The 19,848-nt window shown below is 43.1% G+C and overlaps 1 protein-coding gene across 6 annotated transcripts; it reads right to left on the bottom strand.

Annotated features, from left to right (window-relative positions):
• Positions 1 to 673: 673 nt before the first annotated feature.
• Positions 674 to 18,507, bottom strand: LOC147622620 (calcineurin B-like protein 1). 6 transcript variants are annotated; one of them, XM_086822159.1, is made up of 10 exons: positions 18,167 to 18,507; positions 17,758 to 17,935; positions 16,709 to 16,857; positions 16,100 to 16,182; positions 15,948 to 16,007; positions 5,299 to 5,407; positions 3,653 to 3,705; positions 1,445 to 1,525; positions 1,033 to 1,145; positions 674 to 891 (listed from the first exon to the last, which is right to left on the bottom strand). In XM_086822159.1, exons 2-10 carry the CDS (start codon positions 17,874 to 17,876, stop codon positions 831 to 833), a joined length of 828 nt encoding a protein of 275 aa, XP_086678285.1. In that variant the 5' UTR covers positions 17,877 to 17,935; positions 18,167 to 18,507; the 3' UTR covers positions 674 to 830. The 6 variants fall into 6 exon arrangements, with proteins under 6 accessions (XP_086678285.1, XP_086678287.1, XP_086678284.1 ...); XM_086822161.1 differs by having other exon boundaries at positions 17,772 to 17,935; positions 18,167 to 18,384; XM_086822158.1 differs by having other exon boundaries at positions 17,758 to 17,918; positions 18,167 to 18,309.
• Between the last annotated feature and the right edge of the window lie 1,341 nt (positions 18,508 to 19,848).

The raw sequence follows: 19,848 nt of genomic DNA, 5'->3' as shown, positions 1-19,848 counted from the left end.
GTATGTGTGTGTGTGTGTGTGTGTGTGTGTGTGTGTGAGAGAGAGAGAGAGAGAGAGAGAGAGAGCTGTATTCTTGACATCAGCTTTGGTCCAGTAAAGTTACTGAAAAGCATGTACCATATGAGTGGATCCTATTGTCTTAAGTGGACATCTCTTCTTTTACTATTAGGTGGACTAACTATCTTGTGCAATTAGGTCTAGTTACAATCTTCATGAGGTAAATTTATTACTGCCATGTATGTATTTACCTTACACTAAGTTATTAAAACATCATATCAATAGATGACTTATATATTGACAAAAACATGTAGAATAGAGCAGCTGTTATTACCCTATGCATAGAAGTTAGGGTTTTCTTAAAAGTGAGGCCCGCCGTGTCACTCTGAAAGCCTTATTGGACTACTTGCTTTGATGCTACATAAGAGCCTTACCAGGTAGTGTATGAAGGCAAATACTTGTCGAGAGTGGCTGGCATTGAAGAGATGGTTTGCAAAATATTAAATGTTGTTTTGTTTCGATTGCCATTAAGCTGAAATATGCTTGTGTAAAAAGTTCAATGGGCAACAATTGCCTTCATACAATCATGCCAAAGACCTGCCACTGCTGGCTCAGCCCTGCATTTAACATCTCAACTCAATTTTGATCACCTTGCACAGAGTTTCACAAGCACCACTGAACAATGTATAATTCTATTGAAAATGGGTTTTGTTATAGAAATAATACTAATAATGGTATAAATACATTTCAGTTACCCAAAAAAAAAAAGAATTTGGCAAATTAACACCCTGCTGTTGAGGATGATTAGGCAAGGCACAAATATTACTGCCAAATTAACAAGCATCTTCCACTTCCGAGTTGAATACAAAACTAGGAAAGGATGTTGTCACGTCCCTGCCAAGTAAGAAAGATGGTGCTCAGGAGAACAATCATGCATTCTCATCTTAAATATTAACGTAAAAAGCCTTCGACCTGCAAGAACACCTATGGTTTTCAAAAAATTACTACATTCTATCTCACAATGCAACGTCTTACTTGAGGTATGGCAGTGTCATAATCTTCATCAGTGATGGGTTCTTCAATACAAAAGCTTTCCATTCCTCTTGATCGATTTTACCATCATTATTCGTGTCTGCCTCAGAGAAGGTCTGGTTGAAAGAGAAGTAGACTCTAAGTAAAAACTTTCATACATTTATGACAAAAATAAAAGAGCTAATGATTGTTAATATATTGCAATGTGGTGCAATCAGCCATTCCTCTCAAGCCAAGAAATATTTGCGAGTTACTCTGTGAAAATCAAAATGGGTGAAGTTTTCAATATTGAATCAACTAAGCATCATTCATCTCCAAGTAATCTCTCAAAATTTTCCATCCCAACAGATTTCACATAACCATGTCACTAGTGTCAAAGAAAACTTGAAAACAAGACCCTAAGCATAAGCCAAACCTGATCCAAAATGGTCGCAATCACTTCATCTGATAGCTGCATTTCAGATTCCGACAGCAAAGCTATAACCATTTTCTCAACCTGCATGAGTAAGCCACGAATCTCTCTCTCTCTCTCTCATACACAAGGTCATATGGTGATATCACATGTATATACACTAGTAATAGTTGTTTTTCATTTTTTTGTCCATGGCTCAGTATACCCGTGGTATCATTGTATCACTCATGGTTTGGGGTCTTTTGTAGACATTAAAATTATTGTCCATCTTTCTTTCTCTCTCCAAATATCAACAGTAAGCATCACATTTTACTTTCTTTATAGAGAACTTGAAGGACACCCCCCTAGATCATGAAGCCAGTGCCTATATTATCCCTACAATCACGGCCATTTGAATCTGCTCCCTGTCGGAAACGGAGCGCACACTCTTTGAATGCCAAGCATATGCCGCTATCCGCACACATTCCCCTCACAAATTCAAGGGATGCCATGACTTCCTCTCGCAGAAAGGGAAAGACCGTTACCCTCCCTGCATTCATTAGTGTGTGCGTGTGTGTGTGTGTGTGTGTGTGTGTGTGTGTGCGTGGGTCACTAGCACAATCTCCGACGAGTAGAAAACCAAGTGACCTCGGAACTCAAGGACAACAGACGAAGAGAGCATTCTGCTCTCAGGCAGGGGAAGTGCATGACAGCACCACGTTATCTACCCAGAGATAGTAGAGAAAGTGTTCAACACCATACCAACAATCAAATGGGAAGCATATGACAAATCTTGAATTCAATTCAAAAATCATAACAAGCATGCTGTGATTGCTTTTATGAATAGAGAAGCTAGGTTGCAATCCTTCAACAAGCTAGAACTTAAAAGGTACATGGATTTGGATAACAGAGGAACTCATACCAACACAACTTAGGCAAAAGGGGTAGACTTAGAGCAGGTGAGGGCAGGGTACCAGACCCAATGGAACACCAATCCTCCAGGCATTTCTGGACATATGTACACACAAGCACAAGCCCACAGTATCACATGCGTGGCATCAATCCCCTGCATAATAGCCATGGACGCCAGTCCAATGTAATAATGAGAAAGCATGGGTGGACCGATTCGGTGGCCAAATGGTGACAACACCACACAAGAATGATAATACTTCCACTATGTACATTGCTTTTATAGGCACCAAGGCCTTATCTTTTGACCCTAAATAAGAGGGTGTTCACACCTAGTATGTTCACACCACTAAGGACACTTGACCAAATTCCGTAATACCCAACACATATCGTGCCCAATACTTGTCCCAACCATTGGTGCATGTCTTGGGCACCTTGCCATCAAAAATGTTCAAACTGCCTATATACGGCCTTCAACTTTGCCCTTTAGGCAGTTGCAATGAAAAATCATGTCTACATGGCACCAAATTAAGGTGTGCACTTGACATCATACCATTGTTGTAGAAGTGTGATCTTGATTAACACTAAAAAAATAGATTAATGCTAATCCTATGTTTAGCTGCTTCGATCTAAACTTAGATCCAACTTATGCATGCTATCCTATGATGCATACCAAAAACTCCTGCTGTCCTTCACTTGCTAATGCACAAGAGAAGTAGAACCTGCTGATCCATAAATGTACCCTTGCCATCTTGCTTCTGGTCCAGACTCTAGTATATGGATGCTTACTCAAGTGCCTAATGCCTCTCCTTTTATAGGCTACGAGTGGGGAAGGCATTTAAGTCGGTTTCCCCTTTTCTAGCCCATAAAACAATGTCCAAAAGCCTATTTTGTGACAAAAACATGCCCCAAAGATGTCCCATCCATGGGCGCATTTCCTGGGCACATCCAGGCACCATTTAGGCTGCCAAAACAGGCCCATATACTGCCCCTTATCTTGCCAAGATACTGGCTGCAACAGGAAAGCATGTCCATGTGGCACTCACATATGTGATGCGTATGACACTCCATCTATCACTCATTCTCTTCCCTCTTGCAATCTTATACTTTAATTCACAATATGGTGCCTGTTTGATACAATTGTTTTCCTCCCACATGCACAACTCACAGCACACAATAAAACACAAGAAACTAAGTGAATTGATGCTGATGATAAGAAACTCATAATTTACAAAAAAATATCCAGTCAACAGGCAGCTTCAAGGTGAGTTTCTTCATAGATTTTTTGAAACCTTTGATAATCCAAAACGGCTTTCCCCTTACCTCTTCGCGTTCAATGAAGCCAGTCTGTCTTAAGTCATACAGCTTGAATGCAACTGAAACAAATGATCGTTATGTTAGAATCCATAATATTTCATGCGTATAATGGTTGAAGAAAACTTTGTTGTAGCCTTCTGTCTCTTACACCCTTCTCAAGCCAATTCAAAAGGACCAGTTGTGCCATAAGAAAAAACAAGCACAAGTAAACAGTAAACCAAGAGTATGGCTGAGACAGAATTAGCCTTAATTACTTAGGCCAACTGGAAATAGCACACCCATGAGAGTAGGGTTGAGAGATTGTACATAACACCCAATAACTCAGTTCGAATCTCTTTTTCCCCCCCCCAAAAAAAAAAAAAAAAAAAAAAAACTCAGTTCAAATCTCCCCAACACACCCCCCCACACACACACAAAGACAGAGAGAGCATTTGCAATCTAGAACTGAAGTGTGGAGGTTTTGCAAGTTGTTGGTTTGCTAGATCAGACAGTTGATTGCTCTGGAACTGAAGTCTCTGCTCTTTCTGAAGTTTCCTCATGCTTCAACAAGGAGTTCCTTTTTTTATGTGGATTTGAATGGATGCTCCCATTAATTGCTGTGATCGGCCAAAGCCTCTTTTCCTATCCCTTACACAGAGAAGACATCCCTTAGGCTCATGTTTATAGTCCCATCTTTCGGCCCAATCAGATTTATGTGATGGCACTGTTCTAGCATCATTTGGGAACTTCTGCACCACTTTTCATCATGTTTATGATGCTGCTAATTCTTCTCATCTTTGCTCTCTTGGCCAATGAATGTTGCCTCATGGAGATAATCTCTTTCCTTGGCTTGCAAACCATCGTCCATGTAAAATTACTCATCTCACATTGTGGCCATCTTTCCTCCCTTGAGAGTCACAATAGGGCCTTTTGATCTCTGCCTATTTACGCAAAATCCTACACTAATGTTTGCACTGCATCTGGAGGAGTGATGAAGAGATGGATAAACGTTAATTCAAGGTGTGCATACAGACCACAATCCATGCACACATGGTAGGATTATAACAAATACATTTGATGCTCTAATCAGAACCTTCTAATATTTGATTGTCCAAGAACAGTCAAGAAATCTCACAGCACATGCACTGGGTCCAGCCGATGCACACTCGGTCCTCCATCCTTCGCCTACAAGCGAGCTCTAGCCTCTCAACCGATTAGCAGGATCTCTACTTGGAAAAAAAAAAAGTATCTTGCTACTCTGAAGGACTGAGGAATGCTGGAAATGAGGGGCATTGACCCCTCGTTATACAATTCCCCCTCCCCTTACTGCCAGTTGGCTTGTTGGCTAGCAAAATAGAGCATATTACATGCGCCTGGGCACCATAGAGAGTCATCAGGCCATTAACATAGCCCTACACTGTCCATTCATGGAGAAGCTAATCAGCTGCTATCAGCATGAGCCTCAAGACAAAAGAGCTGAGCCTGAAGACACAAAAGCTGAACTAAACCTTCAGCATGAAGGGAATTATTCCAGTCCAACAGTTCGAACTCATCTCCATACAATCAAAGGTACATCAGGGTGTCTCTCTTTTTAAAAATCAAGTGTAAAAACAGCAATATGTATCATGATGATAATGTCACAAAGTTCAAGTCCCCATTCCATATTGACTTACAATCTATTTTGTCTTTAAGCTGAGAATTGGGATGAAATACACTCAACGAACGAACGAACTCCCCAAATTCAATCACACCGTTTCTTTTCACATCAAACAAGTCGAAGACCTGTATTTGTACATCATGAAAACCATAATTGATTAGATAAAAAGCTTGGTAATCAGACAATTGAGAGTTAATAGCTAGAAAAAAACAATTGAAATCAAACCAAATTTAATCTTTGAGGTATGACCCAATGTTTGGTACCAAACATTGATGGTTTTTTGTGTTGATGAAGAGTGAAAACACATTTCATTTTGTGCTGGAACCTCTCTACTTAGTGGGTGGATGTATGTTACTGTCAGAATATGCAGCGGAGATGAAGACAAGATCTGAAAAACTAGAGCAAGTGCACTGCAGAAAAACACAGCAATAGAGAGGGAGAGAGAGAAGCGTATAACTCTGCTATATACACAAGAGAAAATCCCAAAAACTGAATACAAAGTGTGGGGGGGCAAAGGGCCATTTTAGATGGCCCCATCAGCCAGTCGGCCTGCTCAAAAGACAGCCGACAGCCTCCAAAAGGTCCACGACCTGCTGCAACTCCAGTCGGCCAGCATACAGGGAAGGTCGGGGAGCAGCAGGGGCAATCGGCTAGTGTCTAGACCAGCCAACAAGCACAGGACAGCCTCCCATACCTGGAAAAAATAGGGAAAAATATGGAGAGTGGGGAAAAATGAGAAAACACCTAAATCGGGTAGGCACACCCACAACAGAGGCCCTGGCGTAAATGTACAGACAAGAGATGACTGCTAACACCCCCTCTCAGCTCCTCGATGTGGAACCAACCCCAGTGAGCTGGAGTGCCGCCGGAGCATAGCCTGAGATAGAGACTTCGTGAAGAGGTCCACCGCACTGTCCTTCGTCGAACAGAACTCTAGCAAGATGTCATCAGCAACAATCTTTTCACGAACAAAATGCCTCTGGATGACCGTGGGTTTAACCTCTGCGACCTCACCACCTCGCAAGCAGCACCACAAGCAGCCCGGTACTCTGCCTCTGTCGATGACAAGGCAATAGTTGGCTGCCTCTTACTGCTCCATGAAACCGCTCCTGAGCGGAGAGAAAAACTATAGCCTGATGTCAAGATCCTCGTGTCTGGCTCTCCTCCCCAAACTGAGTCACTCTATCCTTGGGAGTCTGACTCCATCCATTAATCCCCCTCCTGTGTAAAAGAGTCCAAGATCCTTCGCATGCTACAGAAACCACAAGATACACAATCTTGCCTCCCAAAGAGTCCTCTGCAAACATGAGCTCAACAACCTCATCAGGAAGCTCCCGTCCAATTCGGTATGCATCAACCAAATCAATGAACCATTCTACTTCCGAGTCAAGGAGGCATCATACTGCTCACAAGGATCACAACTGTTATGGTGGGATGCCAAGTCCTGGAAACCTGCTGAAGACCACTCAAGGCCTTCGAAAACTTGTAAACCACCCCCTCTGAATCTGGAACCACAAAGCCTAGAAAATGTGCAACATCCACCTCCTCCTGCAAGTAATCAACTGCCACCTACTTGGCTTTCCGATAGGTCCCCGTGGAAAGAGCTTCCTCAACTATACAGGAATTTCTTTGTCCCAAATGCTACGAGACATCAAAGCATAGCTTACCTGTAAAGTTTCCTCTGACTAACGAACACAAGAACTACCAACATCTGTACTGGAAAGTTCCTGCCAATTGCTGCCATCATCTGGCAAGCCATCCACCATCTGGTCCGGGTGTCAAATCCCTACGGATCTTCCCTCGTGATCGATCTTGGTTCGAAACTCGAATCCTGCAAACAAACGAACAACAAACAAGCAAGGGGGTGCAGGCCTGACTCACCTCCCAACCATGACAGCCGTGGGCAAGCCCACAGTCTTGGCTGTCCCCACCGAGCCACGAGCTGAGCTAACTAGGTTGACGTACCGACCAATCTCCTCCTCACGACGTCCCATACCGCCGCGAAGCTGCCCTCGCAGGCCTCGAGATTGCTGCCGGCCTCGGCTGCACAAAGCAGGTGCACGTCTGCACTAGATCCAGGCTCCAAGACCATAGAGCTCTCATAAACTCGCGAGACTCTCTATGCACAATAACTAACCTTGGCCACCCTTTTATAGGCTCTTGGCCGGTCATCGGGCGTCCACACTTGGCCGCCCGCCCGTCCATACTTGGGTGCCCGCCCGTTAGTATTTCCCTAACTCAGCTCATCAATCAGCCTGCCTAGTTCCAAGCTTCCCCAAGCCTCGAAACTAGTCTTGCATGTGTATAGCACACGGTAGATACCCACTGTGCACATGACATACTCCCCTTCCTCTAAGAGCTCACTCCTGAGCTCACTAAAAAGCCAGGGTAATCTCTCTGAAGAGAAGTCAATGTCTCCCATGTAGCGTCCTCCTCAACACAATCCTTCCACTTGATCTTGTATTCCGTGATAAGCGTATGACGCAATCTTCGTTCACGAAATCCAAGAATCTTTTCAGGTTCGTGCGGAACAAATGTCATGTCCTGGACATCTATAATTTCTTGAGGAGTAACTAACTGATCTGCTCCACCCAGTACTTCCTTAAGTCTACTGACATGAAATACAAGATGAACTTTCACATGAGAAGGCAAATCCAATTCATATGCAACTGAACCAATTCGTCGTGTAACACGAAATGGTCCACAGTCGTGGCCTTGATGTGTTCTTGGCAATCCAGTAATAAAATCCATGGAAATACTTTCCCACTTATTACCTGGGATTTGCAAAGGATGCAACAACCCAGCCTGTCTAAAGCGTTCAGCTTTATTTGCCTGACAAATCTGACACTTGAGAACATAATCTTCTACATACCCTTTCATCTTCGACCAATAAAAAGTGTGTTTCACTAATGATAGTGTCCTGTGTACCCCAGGGTGTCCAGCAGAAGGGGCGTCGTGACACTCCCTCAGAATCTTGGATCTAATGTCCGGGATCTGTGGTACACAAATTTTGTCATTACGGAACAGTAAACCATTCCGAATCATCCACTAACCTCCTGCAGCCTGAATGGTAGACTGCGCAGTCACCGAGTCTTGGTCAATCAATGAGCTCCCGTCCTGGATCTTCTGCCAAAATGGACCATAATAACTATCAGTCCTGCAAAGCCCTCTCAATGACTGAAATAAGTCAGTAGAAATCTCGGTGAACGACAAAGAATTCACCTCTCTAATCCGACTAAGCGCATCTGCAATACTATTCATGGACCCTTTCCGATAACGGATCTCAAAATCAAAATCTTGCATTAACTCTGCCCAACGAGCTTTCCTACCTCTCAAATCATCCGCATCACACATACTTGATTGACTGATGATCAGTCAATACCACAAACTTGGAGCCATATAAATAATGTCTCCAAACCTTGAGAGCATGAATCACAGCATAAAGCTCCTTCTCAAGGGTTGGCCAACGAGATTGAGTGTCGTCTAGCTTTTTACTTTCAAAAGCAACCGGTCTACCATCTTGAAATAAAGCAGCCCCGATAGCATAGTCACTGGCATCAGTTTCAAGAACATAAGGCCGACTAGGATCAGGCAATGCTAAGATAGGTGCTTCCTTGACTTTATCTTTCAAAAGTCTGAAGGCCATATCCAAATCGTTATTCCAAGTGATAGGCTGATTGGACTTACGTCCACGACCTTTCAATAAGTCGGTCATCGGTAGTGTGAGCTGAGAGTACTCCCGTACAGATTTCCGAAGAAAGACAACAAAACCGAGGAAAGAACGAAGTTGTTTCACTGTTCGTGGTATAGGCCAGTCCAAAACCTTCTGAACTCGGTCATAGTCAATGCTCAATCCATCTCTAGTGATCTTGTGTCCCAAGTAAATGATGTCGGTCATAAAGAACTCACATTTACTCAATTTAGCATATAGTCGATTCTGTCTTAAAATAGATAAGACAATCGTGAGGTGTCCGACATGATCCTCAAGAGTACGACTATAAATCAAAATATCATCCAGGAACACCACCACAAATTTTCCCAAATGTTTACGAAAAAGATCGTTCATCATTTGCTGGAAAGTGGCTGGAGCATTGGTTAACCCAAAAGGTAATACAAGAAACTCGTAATGGCCATACCTAGTCCGAAAGGCGGTTCTTTCGACATGCCTTTCATGAATACGTATCTGGTGATAGCCAGTACGTAAATCTATCTTCGTGAAATATTTCGCTCCTGCTAACCGGTCAATTAGGTCATCTGATCTAGGGAGAGGATAACGGTTCTTAATTGTCAGCTTGTTCAATCTTTTGTAATCTATACACATTCTCCAAGTATTGTCCTTCTTTCTCCTAAGCAACACAGGTGCACCCCAAGGTGATTTACTTGGACGGATCTGGCCCATCCTCAAATAATCTGCGAGTTGTTTAGCCAACTCATCTTCCTCAGCTTGGCTCATCTTATAAGGTGGAATACTCACAGGATGAGCACCAGGGATCAAGTCAATACGATGATCTACTGCCCGTTCAGGTGGTAAACCCGATGGCAATTCCTTAGGAAATACATCTTGAAACAAATCAAGTATCTTCTGTAATTCTTTGCTTTCAAACACACTTAATTCATTCACATCCATGGAAGGGATGAGAAAAGAAGAAAGTGGAATCAAGACACAATGGAAAGCGGTGTACAAAGTAGAATTCATTATATTTCCAAAATCAATTGTATTTACAAGAGGTCCCTGAGAGGGATGGATACAATCACCTAAAATACTATACTTGGTGTCCCTATGCTGAAAAGAAAAAATATGACTAGACCAATCTATCTGGACATCAAGAGTCTTAAACCACTCAATCCCTAATAACAAGTCTACATTTTCCAGATGCATGACATAGCATTCCAGAGTATCTTTGTAGTCCTGAATCTGGATTGGAAGCATCTCCACTTTGCGATCCCAAACTTGTCTGCCCGCAGGTAGACGTACCTCATAGGTATGGTCGCTGAGTGTCGTATCAAGACTCAATTTCTGCACAAGTTTGTAGTTAACAAAGTTATGCGAACTGCCAGGGTCTAACAGAATGTGAATTTTATGGCCATTCACTTCTCCATAAACTCGGAGAAGATCATGCATGCCAAATACCTTAGAATTGAACAGACAATCAGAACAAGTACTAGGGCGAGAAAGTACAGTAATTGACGTACCTGTCAAAGACAACTGGTTAGCTGGCTTTGGCTTGGGTCCTGCGTTTGACTTGTACCCTTTTTCTTCGGGCACTCATTACGCATGTGTCCTTTTTCTTCGCAGATAAAACAACGTCCTTCCTTCTTAAGCTTCAAAGCCCGAAGGAGTCGTTTCTTCTTCGCTGGTGTCGAACTTGTATTCTTCGAAGGTTGGTCCGAAGACTTGCCTTCAGTCGTGTTAGCCATAGGTGCGGAGAACTTTCTTTTATACTTGTTCCCCTGCTCGGTAACGGGTTTCGACTTGGAAGAGACCATCGTATCATCATAGATACGAGCTGAATGAATGGCCTCGTCCAAAGTTTTACATTTGTTATTTTTAACCTGTGATCGGTACGAGTCTGGTAAACCAGCTACGAAAAACCCCAAAAGAGTAGTGAGATCCATCTTTGTAGCTTTCATCTGCAAGTCACGGACCAAATCCCTACGGATCTTCCCTCGTGATCGATCTTGGTTCGAAACTCGAATCCTGCAAACAAACGAACAACAAACAAGCAAGGGGATGCAGGCCTGACTCACCTCCCAACCATGACAGCCGCCGTGGGCAAGCCCACAGTCTTGGCTGTCCCCACCGAGCCACGAGCTGAGCTAACTAGGTTGACGTACCGACCAATCTCCTCCTCACGACGTCCCATACCGCCGCGAAGCTGCCCTCGCGGGCCTCGAGATTGCTGCCGGCCTCGGCTGCACAAAGCAGGTGCACGTCTGCACTAGATCCAAGCTCCAAGACCATAGAGCTCTCATAAACTCGCGAGACTCTCTATGCACAATAACTAACCTTGGCCACCCTTTTATAGGCTCTTGGCCGGTCATCGGGCGTCCACACTTGGCCGCCCGCCCATCCATACTTGGGTGCCCGCCCGTTAGTATTTCCCTAACTCAGCTCGTCAATCAGCCTGCCTAGTTCCAAGCTTCCCCAAGCCTCGAAACTAGTCTTGCATGCGTATAGCACACGATAGATACCCACTGTGCACATGACACCGGGAAAGCCTGCACCTGTAGCGTATCCACACTTAAGTGGCCATTACCAGACTGCCACTCGTCACAAAATTGAGGACCTGGGAGAGAGAGTGCTAAAAGTTTGTAAACTCCATTCTCCACTCTGCCTTCCCAAACTACCTGGCCTGTTGCTTTGTCCCGGAGAGCAACAAAATGCTCATCAAACTCCACCCGTATGGTAGTCTTGCAAACCTGATGCACTAACACAGATGAAAACTAAGTGATGGAACATAAAACACTTGGGAGAAATGCTTCCCTCCTCTGTCATCGAGAACTATCTCCATCCTGCTCTCACTGTGAATTGGGATAGTGGATGTATCCCCAATAAGGATGTGACCAGAATACCTGCAAAGATCTTGTAAAGCCATGCGGAAAGGAGTCATGTGCTTGGAAGCACCACTGTCTAGAATCCACTCCCAAGTATCCATAGCGGAGAGTCCTCCAACCTCCTCCCTGCACGAAGAAGATGAAACACCGGTGTCCATAACCTCCACGTGCACAAAAGCTGGAGTCTTCACGGTTGCTGTTGAGGATTCTGCACCCTTCTCGGTGCTCCGCTTGGGACACTGCCTCCAATAGTGGCCTTTCTAGCCACAATCATTACATGTCCTCTCTGCCTTCAATTTCTCGCGGTCTGAGCTGGACTTCTTCTCAAAAGACTTCTCCGATGAATTCTTCCCTTTGCCCTTGTTATTACGGCCTTTCGACCGTTGGCCAGTTAAGGCCTCCGAACCTCCGCCTTGTGGAGGGTTCGTGAATCTTTCCTCCTAGTCCAAGACCATGGGCACAAGCTCCTCCCATGTGATCGTGCTGAGCCTGCCACTAGTAATCAACGAAGAGTAAAATGCTGAGTACTGAGATGGCAAATGTGACAGTAACGTTATGGCCATATCCTCCGATGATATCTCTTTCCCAGCCTGGAGATCTTCCTGCTAAAGAGCCTGCAGCTTGTTGATGTGCTCCCGCATCGTCGATGACTTCGCAGGATTCATCACCCGCATCTGAACTTCCAAGGAGATCCTCTTCATGGGCGATACCTTGTTATAGAGAGAAGCCAAATGTTGCCAAATATCTCTGGCTAGCGTCATATGCTTGATATGATTGATTACTTGTGGTGTACAATTGAGAAAAATGAAAGAACGGACTCTGGCATTGACACGATCCCATAACTGTGTCTGTGCCTCACGTTCCTTCCGAATCGAGGGTAACTCCCCTTCCTCTAACTCCGGCAGTGGAACCCCAACAACAATGAAATCAGCAAGGTTGTAAGACTCCAAAACAGACTCCATCATTACCTTCCATATGCCGTAGTTGTTCCCGATCAACTGACGGTCCACTGGGAACGTGGGGAGTGTCGGGATCTTCACATGCTTCTCAGCCATCTCAAGTAAATCTCCCATTGCAGGGGTGTAACTGAGAAGGGAGGGTAGGTGGGAAAAAATGAGAAACTAAACCTGCAAGTGGCTGTCCAACAAATCAGCCCGCCTTCCGCTTGCTTCTCCTCTTTCTGTACGGCCCAAAACTGTAACATGCAACGGAAGTATTCCTACTGGAGGATCCTGTCACACAAATGCTCACACCGTCTTCTGTATCCTGAGTTTCGTGAGTTTAGCAATCCACTTTAATACTTCAAACTTTAGAGAAATATAAGAGAAGGTTGAGAACTGTACACCGTATGGGGTCCCGAATTACCCACTGAAGGGCCCCCTATCCCGTAACCGAGATAGTATTTGCTTTATTATCTTTAAAGAGACGGATTGCAGTAGATCCTAAGAAGATTCAGGCGATTGTGGATTGGCCTTTGCCTCTCACCATTTCAGATGTTCGATCTTTCTTGGGACTTGCTAACTTTTATCACAACAAGGTGCATAAATTTTCAGAGATTTGCTGCCCCTTTGACAAAATTGACAAAGTTGGACAAACTTCAGTGGTCTTCGGAAGCTAAGCAATCCTTCAATGATCTCAAGCATGCCTTGACGACAACCCCGGTCTTGGCCATTGCAGATCCCACCCAACCCTTTGATGTAATGACAGATGCCTCAGATCGTGCTTCTGGTGGAGTTTTGATGCGGAATGATCGTGTCATTGCTTTTGACAGCAGGAAGTTTTCAGCCATTCAAAGCAGGTGTCCTGTGTATGATAAGGAGTTTTTGGCAATCGTGCATGCTTATCGGACTTAGAGACATTATCTTCTTGGAGCAAATTCAGTTGTACGTACATATCATCAATCTCTGACGTACATTTTCAATCAACCTGTTATGAACTCTCGACAAGGCTGATGGGTTGAATTCTTGGCTAATTTCCACATGATTATTCAGTATGTTCCTGGTCTTCAGAATGTGGTTGCAGATGCTTTGAGCCGCATGCCTCGAGCCATTAATTTTGCCATCACAGATGTACAAATGGAAATCCCTGCTTGTTTCAAAAATGAGTATTTGACTGATAGAGATTTTGGAGATGCGTTCCATGCTCTCAAATCTTCTAATCCCAGTCCTGCAGAAATGAACATGTTTGCAGCCTACATTATCATGGATGAGTTGCTGTTCTTTTCTGATCGCATTTGTGTGCCTCACAATACTTCATTGCGGAAGATTCTTATTCAAGAGCATCATGAAGTTCCTTATGCTGCTCACCCTGGTATCAACAAGACATATCGACTTTTGTCTGCTACATACTTCTGGCCTCAGATGCAGCAAGATGTTATCAAATTTGTCAAAGCTTGTTATTCATGTCAGATAATGAAAGCCTCTCGATAAATTCCTCAAGGGTTACTTCAACCGTTGCCAGTTCCCAATGAGATGGGAAAGTATCAGTATGGATTTTATCACCACTTTGCCTCGTTCATCCAAAGGCAATGCTCAGATTCTTGTGGTGGTTGATCGATTTTCCAAAATGGCGCATTTCATTCCTTGCAAGAAAGCTGCTTCAGCCCCAGATGCGGCGTCATTATTCGTGGAACATGTCTTCAAATTGCATGCTTTGCCAAAGACCATCATCTCTGACAAAGATCCAAAGTTCACTGGACATTTTTGGACGTCTTTGTTCAAATCTCTTAGCACAAATTTGTTGTTCAGTTCAGCCTATCATCCTCAAACAGATGGACAGACTGAAAGAGTCAATCAGATTTTGGAAGAAATGATTCGACATTACATTCAATCCCGTTTGGCATCATGGGAAGATTATTTGCCACTCCTGGAATTTGCTCCCATCATTCAGCAATTGGATTAACTCCATTTGAAGCAGCATATGGGCATACTCCTCTTGTGCCTACAAACTTTGTTTTACAACACAAAGTGGCATTGGCAGATCAGTTGGTTCAGGAGATGCAAGATGTGCTTGTGCAAGTTCGAGATAAAACATGTCCCAAGGGACTCTCAACAAGACCGTCGGTGATCCACCATGTCCATGGCAGGAATATGACTACTCTCATCCAAGCTTAGACAAATAACAATCAATAATAATAATAACCTATGCCCTCACTTATATAGTGATAACTAATGTTATAAATAACCATCCAGTCATAAATAGCCAATTCACAAGGATTTATTAATAATTAATCCTAGCCACCCATATCCTCCTGCTTTGCCCCTAATCTCAAGGTTCCCTAACTTGCCAGATTAAGTCCTAATTCTGAGGATTAGTGTTAGGTACGTAACAGGTGACTAGCTCCTTCAATGCTCTAAAATATTGATCAAGTTTGTCACTAGCTCCTTCAATGCTCTAAAATATTGATTAAGTCCTAAGTCTGAGGATTAGTGTTAGGTACGTAACAGGTGACTAGCTCCTTCAATGCTCTAAAATATTGATCCAGTTTGTCACTCCAAACCACCAGAGGACTTAACTTGCCTTCTTGCTTCTCACCCCCTTTAAAAGCTGAGTCAAGGAGGCAGCAACCTTGGCATAAACCTCGATGGTCCAGGCGCCCATGGCTAATTGCCAAATTAATGTGTCTCCCTTCATTACAACAAGGTCTTATGAGGGGGCCTTGGTGGGCTCTTTTGAGCTTCAAAATTTATTGTAGCAGGGCTCTTTTGAGCTTCACATTTATTGCTGCACTCTGGCCCTCTTCGAAGTTCCTTCCTTCCAAGAGAACGCATGGCTTTAAAAAGGAAGTTTTACCTTGTGTTGCTGCTCAAGGCTATATGGCAGTACCCACCTTATCCATGTACTGTCACATGACCATCCTGAAGCTAACTCTAGTGAGGTTTTCTTTTGTAATCTCTGCTTTGTATGCAGTAAAATGCAATAAATGTGGTTTAAGATTGAACTTTATAGTCAGCAGTTTTAAATTAAAGAGAATGAGTTTCATGCACTTTTGCTTGCTGTGCAGCACCATTATGAACTATTGATTGCTTAAATTTTGTTTGTAGTGCTCCATCTTAATTAAAGAAAATCCAGCAATCCTGTTTTTTAAAACGAAGAGTAACAGAATATTACCCTGTCAGCAAAAAGATTTTCCCTCTTGCTATTTCGAAAAAGAGCAAGTTGGAATTCTTCCTGTATAATACAAGAAAAAGATGTTAATATATGCAAATACATAACTTCAACAAGCTAAAAACTTTTTTGACACCGCATGAAAATGAAGATACCTTGTGAATAAGCCCATCATCAATCACAGAACTACTGAGTTTCTTAAAAAGCTCATAAAGGGCTTCAACCTCGCTGACACTAACTGCAATACAGAAAGATAACATAAATGTGCATGCTGCTTTCCAAGTAATTTAACAAACCCCATGCATCCTTTTACAAGTTTCAATGCATAAACATAAGCCACAAATGAATCCATTAGTGATGCTTCAACTTATGTGGTTTACACACTGAGTGGAAAAAGGGAAAAAACCTAGAAAAGGGGGGGGGGGGGGGGTGAGTGGGGGGGGATCTCCCCTGCCCATTCTCATGGATGGGGAGTCTCCCCCGTCCGTCTCCCCCCCCATCAGGGAAAATGGGGGCAGTCTGTAAGTGCTTAGGGCCTTGAAGTTTTGAAAAATCATGAAAAGGATTTGAATCTAGTTCACTGGTTCTGAAACCTTAAAAGATGGCCTGCTCAATTGCTTAGAAATTGAGTTTATTTAACCCCATCTTGCAAAGAAAAAAGCACACTCTATATAAGAAACTACGATTAGCATCGCCCACATCATTACTTAAACCCTTCGATTATAAAAAAGTCTAACTTTGTCTGTCAAGAATGATGTATTTACATGCTGTCTCTGCAGCCAAGGTCACAGGGTCTTCATATCCAGGGGGCTGTTTCAGATGTTTTGAACCAAAGCAGCCCATGAAGAGAGAAACAGCATAGTCCAGGATTGCCAAGTAGCAGTACGACCATAGGCTTTTCCAGCTCGTGGTGCTGCATGCATCAAATCAGCATGGATACTCTTGTTAGCTTCCTACATAACAGAGAGAGGATTGAGACAAAAAACTATTTATTTCAGAACTTTGAAACACAGACAAGACGCAGAACTTGAAAACACATGACTGCACAACATTGCAGCACAAGATATGCCACATTGGCAAATAAGATTTCAAAGCACAACAAAGCAGCACCGCGAAGCAGACCACCATTTTGCCACAGAAAACCTCATATCATGCTACACTCTTTTTGCTGCTTTTACCCTGAATCCTTTTGCCACAGACAAGACGCAGAACTTGAAAACACATGACTGCACAACATTGCAGCACAAGATATGCAACATTGGCAAATAAGATTTCAAAGCACAACAAAGCAGCACCGCGAAGCAGACCACCATTTTGCCACAGAAAACCTCATATCATGCTACACTCTTTTTGCTGCTTTTACCCTGAATCCTTTTGCCACAGACAAGACGCAGAACTTGAAAACACATGACTGCACAACATTGCAGCACAAGATATGCAACATTGGCAAATAAGATTTCAAAGCACAACAAAGCAGCACCGCGAAGCAGACCACCATTTTGCCACAGAAAACCTCATATCATGCTACACTCTTTTTGCTGCTTTTACCCTGAATCCTTTTAAAACCTCATTTCTAACAACCAAGCTAATCCTGGCTAGATTAGCGCAGTAAAGAATGACATTGTGTTGTAGATCTCAAAACACTAATTTATCACCACTGGATACAGTTTGTACGTAACACAACACAAAAGGTTACCTTGCTTCTTAAATAAACGATCAATGCCCTTAAACTGGGCTACCATACACCTGGCTTAAGCTACCATACAAACCGATTATGTTGATGTACACTTGGAAAGACAAAACTTCTGCATACCATTGCCTGCGTACCGGTGAAGACGAAGAGTCGAAAGCGTCCCCCCACAGCGCATTACGGGAGGATATAGATCCCCCCACAGTCTCTGAGCTCGCGCGGAGGATGCTTTGGACCATCATCTAAGCTTCTTCCCATGCCGTACAGTAAAACCTCTTCGCGCACTTCAGGAAATTCCTCACTTCATCAAGCCGCGTAAACACAAAGAAATGATCGAATCGCAAAACGAAGCGATAAACAAAATCACTTTGCAAAACTGGCTATGGCGGAAAAGATCTAAAATAGGCGAGAAAACGAAGTATAAACGAAATGCTCAAAAAAGCATGTTCATTGAGAATTTGGCTATGGATTACACCCTAACGTGCACAGGAGAGAGTTAAAACGGGAAAGAAGACGGTAGGAGACAGAATACCATGGAAGAGGTGAGCAAAAGGGTGAAGTTTCTGTCGCAGAGGTGGGCTATGGTGGAAGAGCCGCAGACGATAACTCTGATTTTGCAGCGCAGATAACCGTAGAGAGATCCAATCGTCTTGATCTGCTGGCGGTGATCACCTGCCCGAGGTTTTGAGAAACTGCCAATATGTGCGCTGTAAACCGCTAATCAGCCTGGCCCGTGCATCCAAGCACCGTAAACCAGTGTCAGGACTCACCCCCTTTTTTTACCTCGTTGGAAAAATATTTATCTCGACAATGATTGAGGGAATAAAGCTCTCTTTATCGTGAGAGATAATAGATTCCATTTGGAGATTCCATGAACTAGTGTCGAGACTCGTCCTAATCATTTACTAAAGCTCTCTTTATCGTGAGAGAGAATAGATTCCCTTTGGACTTGAAATCCATTTTGGAGATTCCATGAACTAGTGTCGCGACCCGTCTCCAACGGGCAAGAAGCATTTTGCATTTAGGTACATGGATATATGTGTAAAATTACTCTTCCTTTCCTTTTAAAAGCTAGGCACATCAAGTTACACACACACACATAAAGATGTATGTATGTATGTACATGTACGTATGAGTACGTGTATGTGAAATCCATTGAAACCATACATCCACAACTGGAAGATAGGTGTAAGTGTGTGCATGCCTATGAATGCATGTGTGCATGTTACATACACACATGTAGATATGTGTCTGTGTATGTGCACGCACCCATAATATCCATAGATACTGGTCACACTCATATATATATGTATACATCACCCTCAACTTGCCAAACTAATACATAAAAACATCGTGATTGCCATATATATCCATATAGAAGCTCCTAGCATTACAAACCCATAAAAAATGATGAGTATCTTAACACACATGAACACGACCTCAAAACAACCTTCGAAAAATAGGATTCTCTCTCCTTGGTAGCCTATATCCCGCACCTCCATCTGGCAAAATGTATGCCATAAAAAATATTAGCATTGAAAATATAACTCTCGTAGAAAAAAGTTGGATAAAGATAAAAGCTTACAAAACTCATTTGGTGGATCAATATTTGAGGCGAACGGCGTTTGAACAGGCTTGTAAACAGCAAATCCAAAAATTCTGTATTGTCTGGTGCCTATGCACCGAAAATCTAACTTATCGGGCTTTTCATAATCCACAAACATTACACGTACATGAAGCTGATCTGCAACCTTCCACAATCGTAGATTATAAATTCCTAGGAGCCCAAAGCTCTTGTCGTCGTAACTGTCTCGACCATACAAACCCAACAATAATCTGGGTTCTAAAAAGTGAAGATATTCCCTGTTGCAATAAAAGAAGAGTTCATTTGAACTTGTTGTGCCACTATCATATTCCACAATATGCTTTGCACACACTTTCACTGCATTGGATGAATGTTTCAATAAAAGAAGAGTTCATTTGAACCTGTTGTGCCACTATCATATTCCACAATATGCTTTGCACACACTTTCACTGCATTGGATGATCTAACACGTGACATAACGACGTACAGTTGTCCATGTGTGAATACTTGCGTGGCTAGATAAAGTCCCAACACACTCAATGTTTGTCCTTGGGACTTATTTATTGACATACCAAAAGCTAACCTGACAGGAAATTACCTCCTTCTCATGTCAAACGGTAATTGAAGCA

The sequence above is a fragment of the Cibotium barometz genome, chromosome 28 (assembly GCF_041138505.1).
Source record: "Cibotium barometz isolate CiBa-2024 chromosome 28, ASM4113850v1, whole genome shotgun sequence".
NCBI lineage: Eukaryota > Viridiplantae > Streptophyta > Polypodiopsida > Cyatheales > Cibotiaceae > Cibotium > Cibotium barometz.
The sequence above is the reverse complement of the archived record's forward strand: the minus strand, read 5'-3'. Positions and strand labels throughout refer to the sequence as shown.